The sequence below is a fragment of the Balaenoptera ricei genome, chromosome 8, assembly GCF_028023285.1.
Source record: "Balaenoptera ricei isolate mBalRic1 chromosome 8, mBalRic1.hap2, whole genome shotgun sequence".
Taxonomy (NCBI): Eukaryota; Metazoa; Chordata; class Mammalia; order Artiodactyla; family Balaenopteridae; genus Balaenoptera; species Balaenoptera ricei.
The window spans coordinates 101,847,078-101,860,915 of record NC_082646.1 but is presented as its reverse complement, the minus strand read 5'-3'; the positions used below and the strand labels follow the sequence as shown (position 1 = coordinate 101,860,915).

The window sequence follows — 13,838 nt, the reverse complement described above, 5'->3', positions numbered from 1 at the left end:
AGTTCTCCCACGACCTTGAGTTCCTCTCCATCGCTTCTGCATATTTTATTTTCTTATGGAATATGGATTGGAATCCAAAGTTACCTTATTCATTTCCTTGTTACCTGACTTTCTCTCTAGACTCTAAGCTCCATGAGGGCAGGGACTTTGTCATGTTCATGGCTGTATGCCCAGAGCCTAGCAAATTGCCTGGGTCATATGAAGTGCTCAATAAATGGATAGTGAATAAATAAATGATTTAATTAGTTAGTAGAAATATGGAACGGGAATTTTGGGGCCTGTTCCTGGGATGATCTGAAAGCCAAGTTTGGGTACCAATGGTTGAACAGTGCAATATTGTTGATTGCCAGCTGCATTTAGTGATAAGATGTCTGTAAGTTTAAGGGCATGAAAAGGGCATTGTGGGGGGCTTCCCTGGTGGCGCAGTGGTTGAGAATCCGCCTGCCAGTGCAGGGGACACGGGTTTGAGCCCTGGTCCGGGAAGATTCCACATGCTGCGGAGCAACTAAGCCCGTGCACCACGACTACTGAGCCCGCGTGCTGCAACTACTGAAGCCTGCGCTCCTAAAGCCCGTGCTCCACAACGAGAGAAGCCACCACAGTGAGAAGCCGGCACACTGCAACGAAGAATAGCCCCCGTTCGCCGCAGCTAGAGGAAGCCCGCGCGCAGCAAGGACCCAATGCAGCCAAAAAAAAAAAAAAGAAAAGAAAAACAGAAAAAAATGTCATTGTGGAAAAAGGACTTCATCTGTTAGAGATACAATTAGATGAAGAAAATATGGCTAAATGTTGACAATTGTCAAATCTTGGTGATGGGTGATTAATATGTGAAAGTTCAATATATTGTGCTCTCCGCTTTTCTGTACTTTAAAAATTTTCCCTAATAAATAAAAATCTAAAAAAAAAAAGATTCATTTTTATTGAGCATCTGTCATGAACTAGGTGCTTTAAATACATCATCTTTTTTGTTTGTTCGTTTGTTTTGTAATGATTTTTAAAACTTTATTTTGAAATAATTATAGGTTTATAGGAAGTTGCATAAATAGTACAGAGAGGGTACAGAAGGTTAAATTTTACTTAAGATTTATCCACTGAAGGCTAAATCTTACATAACTATATGCAATATCAAAGCCAGGAAATTGGCATTGGTACAATGGCGTGTATACTTCTACGACAGCTTAGATTTGAATAAACACCTTCTCCCACAATCAGGGCACAGAACCAATTTCATCAACACAAAGATCTCCCTTGTGCTGTCCCCTTAGGCACAACTCCTTCCCTCCCCCCACCAACTCTAACCCTAGGCAACCATTAATCTCTTCTCCCATCTCTATAATATTGTCATTTTGAGAATGTGATTTAAATGGAATCATACAGTATGTAACCTTTCATAAAACCTAATAAAAATCCCATCTAGGAAGCAGATTCCTCTCTTAAGAACCCATCTCCTTTTTCCATGCAATTTCTTAATACTCCATAATATGTTGACTATATTCTCAAAAGTAAAAACCAGGATAACATATATACAATAACATACGTAGCAGCATTATCATAATAGCCCCAAACTGGAAACAACCCAAAAGTCCATCAATAGGAGAATAGATAAATGAACTGTGGCTTATTTATACAATCAAACACTAGACAGCCATCAAAAAGAATGAATAAGAGATACACACGACAGTATGGATGAAATCTTACGGATGCTACATTGAGCTAAAGAAGTGAGGCACAAAACAGAAAACAATGTATAATTTCATTTACATGAAGTTCAAGAGTAGGCAGAACTAACTGATGGTGACAGAAGTCAGAATAGTGGTTCACTGCAGAAGAGGGAGTATTGACTGGGAAGGAACATGAGATAACTTTTTAAGGTGCTGGAAATATTTTGTATCTTGATCTGGGTGATAGTTATAAAAATGAATATATATTTAAAAATTAAGCTTGCGTGTTTTACTACTTTACTATCTGAATGCTATACCTAAATTTTAAAGTATCAAGGCACAGGGTTTGACAAAGAGTTTGAGTCCTTAGAGCAGTAATGAGGGCAATATTTAAAATTGGGACTTCCTTAGGGAAGCATATGGTGACCAGCCATGTAAAGTGTCTAGCCCACCTTCTCCTATAGGCAGTGTACCACTGCATCATTAATTTGCATCTTCTAAATTTCGTTTACTGGGAAATCCCTTGATAAATCCAGGGATTGAGGTGGGTTTTTCTTGGGGGGGTGCGGGAGGGGGGCGTGCAGACCGAGAAATACGTTAAGTCTTGAAAGATGAAGAGTTCACAAGTACCCTCCGTCTTCCTCACCCAAACACACTAGGTTAGTTCTGGTGGCAGCCACAGTGGTCCTATTCATCTCTTTAGGGCCCAGGGCGTCTAACAGAAGCTGACTAAAACATACTGTATACTTGACTCATCTTTCTGCAAGCAGGAACCGTGCCTCGCTTGTCTCTGCAACCCCAGAGAAAGCTTAGTGACCTACACACAGCTGTATTCACACAAAGGGCCTCTGAGCATTGGTCCTCAAACTTGGCTGCACATGGGATTCACCTGGGGAGTTTTAAGATGTACTGATGCCTGGGTCCTACTCCCAGGGATTCTGATTTAATTGGTACGAAGTGAGCCCTGGGCTTCGGGATTATTTTAAGCGTCCCAGGTGACCTTAAGTACATCACAAACTGAGAGCTGCACTTTGGCGGCATTCTTCCTACTCCGCGCCTGATTTGCGCTCTGGCCTCAGCTCTCCGGAGGTGAGGGCGAGGTTCACTGAGTTCTGTGGTCCTGCCCCTCTTACAGAACCAATAAACTCAAATCTCTCCGTGACACCCCTAAGGACAAGAATTCTAACCAGTCTGCAGGCACTCTGCGCCCCGCTCAAGCCTCTATGGTATTTTGGAGTCCTCTCTAGCATTTGGGAGACGCCTTAACCAGGGCCAGCAGCTCCCTCTCTATGGTAGCGGATTTTCCAGCGCCGCCTCGTTGGTACTTCATTCCGGAAGCGCGCACGGATCAGAGAGGAGGCGGGACTTCCCTCCCGGAAGTGACCCGGGTGTTTCCGCCCTATCCTACCTGAGCGCCCGGTGAGTTTCTAGTGTTTACCCGAAGTTGGGGACATAGGGGGCGTTGTGGCTGGCCCCAGGCCGTGGTGAGTGACGTCTGACCTCAAGGTGATCCTGATGATGGCGCCGCCGTTTCAGAGGTGTAGACCCTGGGCTGGGGCCCGGGAGCCTTAGTTCCGCGTATGATCGAATTCTTACGGCTCCGCAGGTTCATGCTCCGTTCCGGTCTCCCCTTCTTCTGGATAGAGGTGACCTAGAGGGACTGGGAGTCAGGGCTCCGGGGCTCGATTTCCAGCCCCGCCATTGACATGTTCTGTGACCTTGGGCTAAGCAGTGTTCCCCTTCGGGGCCTCAGTTCCCACATCTGTGAAATGGGACTTTTGAGTTCACTGAGGTCAGTGGCCCCTGCTGGTCTGATGCCCTCTGATTCCTCCACATCCTCCAGCCCCTGCGATGGGAAGGTGAATGGGAGGGGTGGGTGCTGACCATGATGTCTGCCCCCAGGATTAGGAGGCCAGAGGGAGATCTCTTCCACGGTGCAGGGCTGAAATGGACCCGCTTAGGGCCCAGCAGCTGGCGGCAGAGCTGGAGGTAGAGATGATGGCTGATATGTACAACAGGTAAGGGCTGATTCTGCGCTGCCTTTTCTTAGAGAATGATCCCAGGTCACTCTTGCCAAGGCAGAGGTGGATAACTTCTGAAAGTTATTTTCCTCATTCTGGGGGAACCTGAGGCCCGGGCTTACCCTCCCGGCACCCGCAACTCCTGCCCCATGCTTAAGGGCTAATGCAGACGCAGTGTGGGGTCACTAGAAGCAATTGGGCATTTAGGTTGGGATGGAATTGGCGATGTAGGAGCTGAGCAGGAAGAGAAGGTCCGGTCCAGGCTCTAGTTGTGTTCCAGGAAGAGTAGAGCATTTGCCTTTTGACAAAGAGCACGTAGCCCACTTAGTAGTCAACATTTCTTAAACTCTTAATCCATCTCGGACACATGCTGAGCATTTTATATGCATTATCTTTTTTTAAAGGTGAGGAGATTGAGGTTTCTAGAGGTTAAATAACTCTCTCAGGGTCCACAGCTGGTCAGTAACAATGTCAGGACCAGTAGCTCAGTCTGACTCCTAACTAGTGCCCATAACCATCTGGCAAATTTGGGAACAAATCGTAGCCGCACCAACCACCACTACTATGGCCTTGGGCAAGTTACATGGACTGTTAGACCAGCGGTTTCCCCATCTGTAAAGTGGAGTTAATAATAGGACCTTACTCACAGAGGCATTATAAATATTAAATGTAAAAGTATATGACAAGCTCTTAGCATTAAGCCCAACACAAGTCAAGTAAGCAGTCAACAAATATTTGCTATTTTTATTGGCTTAAGCTCTCTGGTATCCTCCCTAGATTCGTTGTTTTATCTTGGAGGCTATTAGAATAATTTTTAAATGTAGGCTGTAAAGTCAGGCTACCTGGGTTCATAGCCCAGCTTTATGTGATCCTGAGGTTCTCTGTGCCTTCATTTCCTTATCTGTAAAAAGGGGGATAATGATTGTGCCGACTTCATAGGGTTATCATAAGAACTGCATGACAGAATCCATGTCAAGCACTTAGCGTGATGTCTGGAACATAACTGGTACTGAGCTAATGGTTCCTGTTTAATTAGTCATAAACATGGGCCCTGACAAGGTTCCTGCTCTCAAGGATCTTCCAAGATAGTTGAGGTGCAAACTGAGGATTTACACTGCCTTCTTGGGAGGTGAAATCAGTATAGCAGGGCAGGAATGGCTGAGGGTTCCTGGTATGCCACAGGATGCTGCTGACCTGACCTTGCCCTTCCTTCTTTCTAGAATGACCAGTGCCTGCCACCGGAAGTGCGTGCCTCCCCACTACAAGGAAGCAGAACTGTCCAAGGGCGAGTCTGTGTGCCTGGACCGGTGTGTCTCCAAGTACCTGGACGTCCATGAGCGGATGGGCAAAAAGTTGACAGAATTGTCTATGCAGGACGAAGAGTTGATGAAGAGGGTGCAGCAGAGTTCCGGGCCCGCGTGAGGTCCCAGGCAGTACACCTCAAGGTGCACCCTGTCCTTTCCCACTTGTCTAATAAAAGTGCCCCCATTGGGTGTCATCTGTGAAGACTGCCAGGTCTAGGCACTTTCTGGAGAGTCTCCAGGAGCCCAGGGTATGATGGAGCTCTTTCCCGGTTGAAGAAGGGGTATTTGTCACTCTGGCATGTGACTGTGTGTGTGTGTGTTTATTATATATTAAAACAAGTTTGTTGACACCTACAGTGTGCAAAGCAGTGTGCCTGGCACTTGGGAGTAAAGGCAGCAGACACAGCCTCTGCCAGCAGAGGGAGTCTAACGTAGTGTTGAAAAGCATAGACTGGTACCGTGGCTTAAGTTTACATTCCACAGCAGCCACTTGCTGTGTGACCCTGAACGTGTCATTTCACTGTGCCTAGCTTCCTCATCTGTAAAGTGGGGAGAATCAGGGCTGTTGTGAAGATTAAATGAGTTAATATGAATAAACTATTTAGAATAATGCCTGGGCCATAGAAAGTGCCCAGTATATATTATTTATGTCTGACAACTTAAAATCAAGTGCAGGCAGGCATTTTCCTCAATGATATAAAGGAACAATTTAGAGGAGAGGGTGGAAAGTAGATGGAACCTAAGAAGGAAGTAGCCACAACCTCTTGGTTCTAAACAGCAATATCGAAACATGTGAAGGGACCCAGCTTCACGTGTGATGTGTGTGATCCGGGGAGGGGACCGAGTGATAAGCACTGCCATTCAGTGTTCCCCTGAATCTGAATCAGGGACTGCGCTCCTCACTCTTCATGGGGTATCCAGTCTCATCCACTCAGCAGGCTAAAGGCCCTGTTAGGAAATGGGGGCTCAGAGAGGTGGTGGTTTGCTGGAGGTCACAGGAGAGGAGCAATGACGGAGGTCAGGGTTGACTGCTCGAGGAGGAGAGGCCGCACCCACTTCCTGTCCTGAGGGTGCCCTTGGAGAACTGCGCAGTTCTCAAAGTGTATGGTTCAGTGCAGAAGGAATTTTGGTTGACGCCAGTGCCACTGATAGCAGTGCCTTCACAGCAGAGGGAGGTGTCTGGGGTGTAACCTCACCAGGCCGTTGGGCTCACAGGAAAGGAGACGGTAGAGGCAGTGAGTTTCAGGCTTAAAAGTACAGGTCCAGGGAATTCCCTGGCGGTCCAGTGGTTGGGACTTTGCGCTTTCACTGCCGAGGGCCTGGGTTCATTTCTTGGTCAGGAGCTAGGATCCTACAAGCTGCGCAGTGTGGCCAAAAAAAAAAAATCCAGGTTCAAGTCAGACCACCTGGGATGAAATTTTCTGGCTGTGTGATCATGGGTGAGGCATTTGACTACTCTGTGCCTCAGTTACCCTATCTACAAAGCGATAAAAGTACCTACTTCATTGAGTGGTTGTGAAGATGAAATGTGTGAAACTAAAGCACTTAGGAAAGTGCCTAATTCTCCCACGTTAAATACTCAATAATGTTAGCTCTTTTTTTTTTTTTTTTTAATTGCTAACTTTGATGTAAGGAGTCTCGGAATAGACCCCCTGAAAACTTCAAAACTATTGTGCATTTACCTTAAGGGTGGGCAGAGAGCTAAGGCTCCTTTCTAGGTACTGGAGTGCCAACTTGGGTCAACAGGTGGCGCTGTCTGCTCACGGGAATCAGCACTGCTGTGGCCAGTTCTACAAATGTGTACTATTCGTGTATTCCTTGCGGCCGTTGTACTAGGAAGAGCAGGGTGGTGAGGAAAACAGATATTGTACCTGCCCTCAGGTTTAGTAACGAACGTCAGAAATTTTCAGAGCACATGGCTGGAACATCTAGAAGGGGTCATAGAGAATGGAGAGAAGAGGTTCCAGCTGGACAGAGAGCACTTGCAAAAGCTTTGAAGTGGCAGAAAGTGTGGAGCCGTCAAGAAACAAAGCTTTGGCCTGCTCGGAATGCCAAGTGGGAAGGCAGGTAGTGATGAGGGATGAGACCTGCCCAAGGGCTAAGCAGGCGCAGCTCCAAAGAGCCTGATGAGCTGAGTTTTTTAAAAGAGTTTGGATTTTCTCCGAAGGGCATCAGCAAACTGTTGAAGGATGTAAAACCCTGACAGTGAAAATGACAGATGTGCATTTTATTTATTATTATTTTTTTTTTAAATTATCTTTTTCCTTTTTTTTTTTTAAACTTTGGGTTTATTTATTTATTTATTTATTTATTTATTTATATATTTATTTATGGCTGTGTTGGGTCTTCGTTTCTGTGCGAGGGCTTTCTCTAGTTGTGGCGAGCGGGGGCCACTCTTCATCGCGGTGTGCGGGCCTCTCACTATCGCGGCCTCTCTTGTTGCGGAGCACAGGCTCCAGACGTGCAGGCTCAGTAATTGTGTCTCACGGGCCTAGTTGCTCCGCGGCATGTGGGATCTTCCCAGACCAGGGCTCAAACCCATGACCCCTGCATTGGCAGGCAGATTCTCAACGACTGCGCCACCAGGGAAGCCCCAGATGTGCATTTTAAAGCTCCCTCTAGCTGCCAGCCAGGTGGATAGTGGTAGATGATGGCTTAATGGATTCAGGGGAGACATACCAGGGAGCTGGTGAGGAAACAGGGGGAATAGCTATCGAGTTGCTACATTGTGCTAATTAGTATATTATTTCAGTTAAAACTCATAACAACTCTGAGGCAGGTACCATTATTCTTATCTTATAGGTGAAGAAGTTGAGGCTCCGAAAAGTTAGTAACTTGCTGAAGGTCATACAACAAGCAAGTGCTAGAGCCAGGATTCCAGCTAATTCAGACACCAGAGCCCACTTTTACCCACCCCTCTAGGATTGGAGTGCGGGTGTGGGTAGGGAATGCTCCCTAATGTCAGCAATGTCATATTTTATTCAGCAATAGTTGTTGTTGGCTTGCTGCATGCAGAGAGCTGTAGAAAGTGTGCAAGTGAGTTAACTAGGTCCCTGCCTTCAGTGAACAAGTGTGGCGGTTGGGAGGGTGGGCATAGGAGAGATGGAACAAACATATAGAGTAGTAGAATAGGTTAGGCCTTTTCTGCCATCGAGAAGAGTCAAAAAATGCTCACATGTGTGTTTGCTAGATTATCAGTTTCATTTATTTTCATAAATTTATGTATTTATTTATTTATTTTTGGCTTCATTGGGTCTTTGTTGCTGTGTGCGGGCTTTCTTTAGTTGCGGTGAGCGGGGGCTACTCTTCATTGCGGTGCGCGGGCTTCTCACTGCGGTGGCTTCTCTTGTTGCGGAGCACGGGCTCTAGGCGCGCGGGCTTCACTAGTTGTGGCACATGGGCTCCATAGTTGTGGCTCGCGGGCTCTAGAGCGCAGGCTCAGTAGTTGTGGCGCACGGGCTTAGTTGCTCCGCGGCGATTATCAGTTTTAAAAACCGGGAAGTGTCTCATAAACATCAGGACTTTGGCTTCTTTTGAAAAGTTAGAAGATCTGACAAGTCAGCCTACATTCCTGCTTGGCAGTGGTCTGCTGCTGGAGGATGGGTGGCGGCTCAGCTGTCCGCCAAACCTCCCACCTCTCATGTCTTCCCTCGTCACCATCTGCTTGACCTGTAGGCATTTGGTCTGCACCTTCTGCTCTTTGGGTTTTCAGATGAGCCGGACACTATATGAGAAAACATGTAACGGTCCTGGAGTGGGCAGCCTCTGAGATGGCTCCTAATGATCCTGCCCACTGCTGTTCATTCCTGTTCATTCCTAGTATAATCTCCTTCCCTTGAGCGCGCACTAGACCTAAACAGAGACTTGCTTCTAACAAACAGAACAGAGCAAAGGTGATGAAAGCCGCTTCCAAGGTTAAGACACAAAAGATGGTAATGGCCATCTTGTTATTCTCTCTCTCTCTCTCTCTCTCTCTCTTCCTCCCGTTCTCCTCCTCTCCTCTTCCTTGCAAAATCTGTTGAAGCAAGCTTCCATGTTGTGAGCTGCCCTACGAAGAGGCCCATGTGGTGGGGAACTCAGGGCAGCCTCCAGCCCACAGTCAGTGAGGAACTGAATCCTGCTGGCAACCACATGAGTGAGCTCAGAAGCAGATCTTTCCCCAGTCAGACTTTCAGATGACTAGAGCCCTGGCTGGCACTTTGCAGCCCTGTGAGAGACCCTGAAGCAGAGGACCCAACTAAGCTGCACCCTGACTCCCAGCCTAGAGAAACTGAGATGATAAATGTTGATTTAAGCCATTACATTTTGGGGTAATTTGTTACGCAGCAATAGTTAACCACTACACAGACAGTTCTCACAACTGTTACAGTCGTCAAAGACTATGTTTGGTCATTCTACACCCACACCTGCAAGGGACCAGGCACTGTTCCAGGCATTTGGGGTATACCAATGAACAAAATAAAGATTGTTGCCCACTTGGAACTTATATTCTAGGGCAACGGTTTTGCATAGAAGTCTGGGTTGGCAGTGCTATTTTGAAGGAAAGACAGACCCTTCAGCTCCTGGGAGAAGGTTCTTAACCTTTCACATCTTGGGCCCCTTTGAAACGCCAACAAAAGCCACAGACTGGTTCTTCAGAAAATTGTTCACGCACAGAATTTTGCATGCAATTTTAGGGATTTTCATTAGAATTCTTGTGGGCTAGACCTGGGGGGAGTCTTGTGACAAGCATTTTTTTAAATGCTGGGGCAAAGAGAAACAAGACAGAAAATCAAAGGGGGGAGACATATTAAAATCAGTCACTTTTACAGTTGTGGTAAGTGCTGTAAGAGATGCCCAGGGAAGTGTGGGGCTATGTAAAGGGATGATCCCTCAAGTCTGGGTGCCCAGGGAAGGCTGTCCCCCTGAAAGCGATGTAGGTGAGTGAGATTTGATGGATGGGTGGGTAGGAATTTGCCAGGTTGGGGGCAGTGGTGGGTGGTGGCTTCTTTGTTAAGTGGTGGGAGGATAGTGGTGGGGAAGGTGGGCTCAGGTCCCTATCCTCTGGCCCATACAGTCTATCAGAGGAAACAGACAACGTTGTGATGAGTGTTATCAAAGGGTGACTCGAATGTTATACGAGTCATATAGCAAAGGGGTTTATTGCTGGAGTCAGGCAAGGAGGCTTCCTGTAGGAAGTGCCCGTTAAGTCAAAATCTGAAGGATTAGTTAGATAGGCCAGGGTGGGGGAATGTTCCAGGCCCAGGTGGGAGAACACAGGGTTTTAATGGATGAGAACAGGTCACAACAGTGAAAGCATAGAGAAGAGAGAGGCCAGAAGGGAGGTGGGCCCAGCAGGAGGGTCCGGATGGACTAGGGGGCATTGTTGGGAGTTTGTACGTTTGCCCAACAGTTGTGGAAACTTCCAAGGGGAGAGGCCTGGTTGAAGCCAAGATCATTCTGACCGGAAAGTGGACTCACTGGCACGAGTGGAATCGGGAAGGCCAGGCTGAAAGGGTCGCAGGAGTCCAGGCAGGAGTTGACGAGACCTAGGCTTGGGGGCCAGCAGAAGATGGAGAGGAGAAGTCTTTAAAGGCAGGAGCCACAAGCTCGCTGGTAGGTTGGACGTGGAAAGTAAGGCTGGGAGCCGAGTCTGGATAACTTCGCTTTGAGCTTAAGCAACTGTGTGCAAGGTGGTGCTTTTACCAACACAGGCAGCAACGGAGGTAGAGCGAGTTAGGGAGGAGGAGGGTTATTTTCTGTCATCACTGAGCACTTTTTTTTTTTTTAATTTTTAAATTAAAAAAATGTTTTTGGCTGCGCTGCGCAGCATGTGGAATCTTAGTTCCCGAACCAGGGATGGAACCCACACCCCCTGCATTGGAAGCGTCGAGTCTAAACCACTGGACCACCAGGGAAGTCCCACTGAGCACTTCTTATTATCTTAGAAGGTCCGGTACAATTGGCCTGTATCTACTTTTCCAGTTGCAGCTTCATGCCACAGCCCGCCTCATTCTATGTGTTCTTCCATTCAGGCCCTCCTTCAGTTCCCTGAATGTCTCAGGCAGCCTCCTGTTGTAGGGCCTCTGCATGCTGTGTCTTCCTCTTGGGGGTTGATAAATCCTACTGATTCAGACACGGGAAGTCTTATATCTTCAGATTTTGGCACAAACAACACCTTTAAGGACTCCTCCCTGCCCTCCAGTCTAGATCAACGCCCCTCCCCAGTGATATGTTACTTCTCTTCCATGACGCTTCCTTTATTTTTTTTTATAAATTTATTTATTTTATTTATTTATTTTTGGCTGCGTTGGGTCTTTGTTGCTGTGCGTGGGCTTTCTCTGGTTGCGGCGAGCGGGGGTTACTCTTCGTTGCGTTGTGTGGGCTTCTCACTGCGGTGGCTTCTCTTGTTGCGGAGCATGGGCTCTAGGCGCGTGGGCTTCCGTAGTTGTGGCACGTGGGCTCAGTAGTTGTGGCACGCGGGCTCTAGAGCACAGGCTCAGTAGTTGTGGCGCGTGGGCTTAGTTGCTCCGCGGCATGTGGGATCTTCCTGGACCAGGGCTCGAACCTGTAACCCCTGCATTGGCAGGAGGATTCTTAGCCACTGCATGGCACTTCCTTTAGCTGCAGTTACACTTACTATGTGTTAATTTGATTCATCTACTCCTCTCCCCCACTGGACTTTATGTTCTCTGAGGATGGAGTCTGTGTCTTATTCATCCTTCAATCCCTAGTGCCTGATGCATGTGAAAGTGTTTAAAAATTTTTTTTAAACTGATATAATTCACATATCATAAAATTCACCCTTTTAAAGTGTCCAATTAAGTGGATTTTAGTGCATTCACAGGGTTGTACCGTCATCACCACTATCTAACTGCGCAACATTTTCACCACCCACAAGAAGAAACCCCATACTCATTAGCAATCACTTCCCATCTCTCCCTCCTCCAGTTTTTGGCAACGACTAATCTACTGTCTCAGTGTACCTGCCTATTCTGGGCATTTCATATGAGTGCACCCCTACAATATGTGATCTTTTGCATCTGGCTTTCACTTAGCATAATGTTTTCAAGGTTCATCCATGTTGTAGCATGTACCAGTACCTCCTTCCTTTTTATGACCAAATCATAATACATTCAGTGTTACTATACACATTTTTTTTTTTTTGGTCACACCTTGCGGCTTGTGGGATCTTAGTTCCCCAACCAGGGATTGAACCCGGGACTTCAGTAGGGAAAGCGCTGAGTCCTAACCACTGGACCACCAGGGAGTTCCCACTATACACATTGTGTTCATCCATTTGTTAATGGACAATTGGGTTGTTTGCACTTTTTGGCTATTATGAATAACAATGCTATGAACATTTGTGTCCAAGTCTTTGTGTCCACATATGTTCTCAGTTCTCTTGGGTATATACCTAGGAGAGGAATTGCTGGGTCATAGTGGTGACTCTATGTTTAACTATTTGAGTATCAGCCAAACTGTTTTTCCAAAGTGGCTGCACTATTTTATTTACATTCCTCACGCCAAGGTTTACCATAACTATTTGTTAGGCTGAATAAATAATTTCTTCATTGTGAACTGGATACTATTATTTCCAGCACATAATAGACTAGAAGAGTAAGGCTCGGGAGTGTGAGCGCCTTGGGCAAAACTGCGCAACTAATCAGCTGCGGAGCCAGGATTGGGACCCAGCCTGTGATTCACGAGCCAGTACTCCTGTTCACTCAGCTGTGAGGCCGACTCTGGCCACCGGCCTGCAGGAGATCCACTGTGACAGCCCTGTTCTACTCTAGCTATGGGTAGTGTCAAGGGAACAGAGTCTAGAAAGGGATTACTTTTGGGGACAGGAGGAGGGGTTGGTAAATCCTATTGATTCTGATATGGAAGTGTGTCTTAAGTCTCTTCTCTGGGACTTCCCTGGTGGTCCAGTGGTTAAGACTCTGCCCTTCCAATGCAGGGGGTGCAGGTTCGATCCCTGGTGGGGGAACTAAGATCCCACACGCCATGTGGTGTGGCCAAAAAAAAAGTCTCTGCTTTCCTCTATTTTTTTTTTTTTAATTATCTGAACTATTACCGTGGCCTCTTAACTGCTTTAAAGTCCCTCTTCTTTCCATTCATTAAACACACAAACCCGACCATATCTATCTCCTCCCTTAAAAACAAAGTAAACCAAAATAAAACAAGAAAACAAAATCCAGGAGTTCCCATCACCTATCTCACAACATGGGAAATCCTTGGTCTGGCAGAGGTCATTCCAAAATGACCACAGTTTCTAGCTCCCTTTCCCACTACCCTCTTCCACTTATTCCATAAATGTTTACCACGGGCTGTTACAGGCCAGGTCCTGGGATAGGTAGCAGACATACAAATCACCTACAATGTGGTTCCCATGGTGCCTGCCCTCCAGAGATTTATAGCTCTTGGGGAGGGAGCAGGCAACTAAACTGATGATTCTAGATCAGTGTGAGGGCTTCATTTCAGGATAGAATAGCGTTTGGGGGGAGTACATGGGCAGGACCCCTAACCCAGCCTAAGAGATCAGAGCTTCCAGAAAAAGGTGAAATTGAGGTGAGTTGTGAAGGATGAGTGCATTAGAAATGAAGAAGGAGGGACTTCCCTGGTGGCACAGTGGTTAAGGATCCGTCTGCCAATGCAGGGGACATGGGTTCGATCCCTGGTCCGGGGAGATTCCCACATGCCATGGAACAACTAAGCCCGTGTGCCACAACTGCTGAGCCCACGTGCCACAACTACTGAAGCCCGTGCGCCTAGAGCCCGTGCTCCGCAACAAGAGAAGCCACCACAATGAGAAACCCGTGCATTGCAGTGCAGAGTAGCCCCCGCTCACCAGAACTAGAGAAAGCCCATGC

The 13,838-nt window shown here is 47.0% G+C and overlaps 1 protein-coding gene across 6 annotated transcripts; it reads left to right on the top strand.

Moving 5' to 3' along the window:
• Positions 1-3,001: 3,001 nt before the first annotated feature.
• TIMM10 (translocase of inner mitochondrial membrane 10) lies at positions 3,002-5,336 on the top strand. Of its 6 annotated transcripts, none has more exons than XM_059929707.1 (3): positions 3,002-3,080; positions 3,564-3,679; positions 4,903-5,336. In XM_059929707.1, the coding sequence occupies exons 2-3, from the start codon at positions 3,609-3,611 to the stop codon at positions 5,102-5,104; spliced, it is 273 nt and encodes a 90-aa protein (XP_059785690.1). In that variant the 5' UTR covers positions 3,002-3,080; positions 3,564-3,608; the 3' UTR covers positions 5,105-5,336. The 6 variants fall into 6 exon arrangements, with proteins under 6 accessions (XP_059785690.1, XP_059785691.1, XP_059785693.1 ...); XM_059929708.1 differs by having other exon boundaries at positions 3,078-3,145; XM_059929710.1 differs by lacking the exon at positions 3,002-3,080 and adding an exon at positions 3,097-3,167.
• The last annotated feature ends 8,502 nt before the right edge of the window (positions 5,337-13,838 follow it).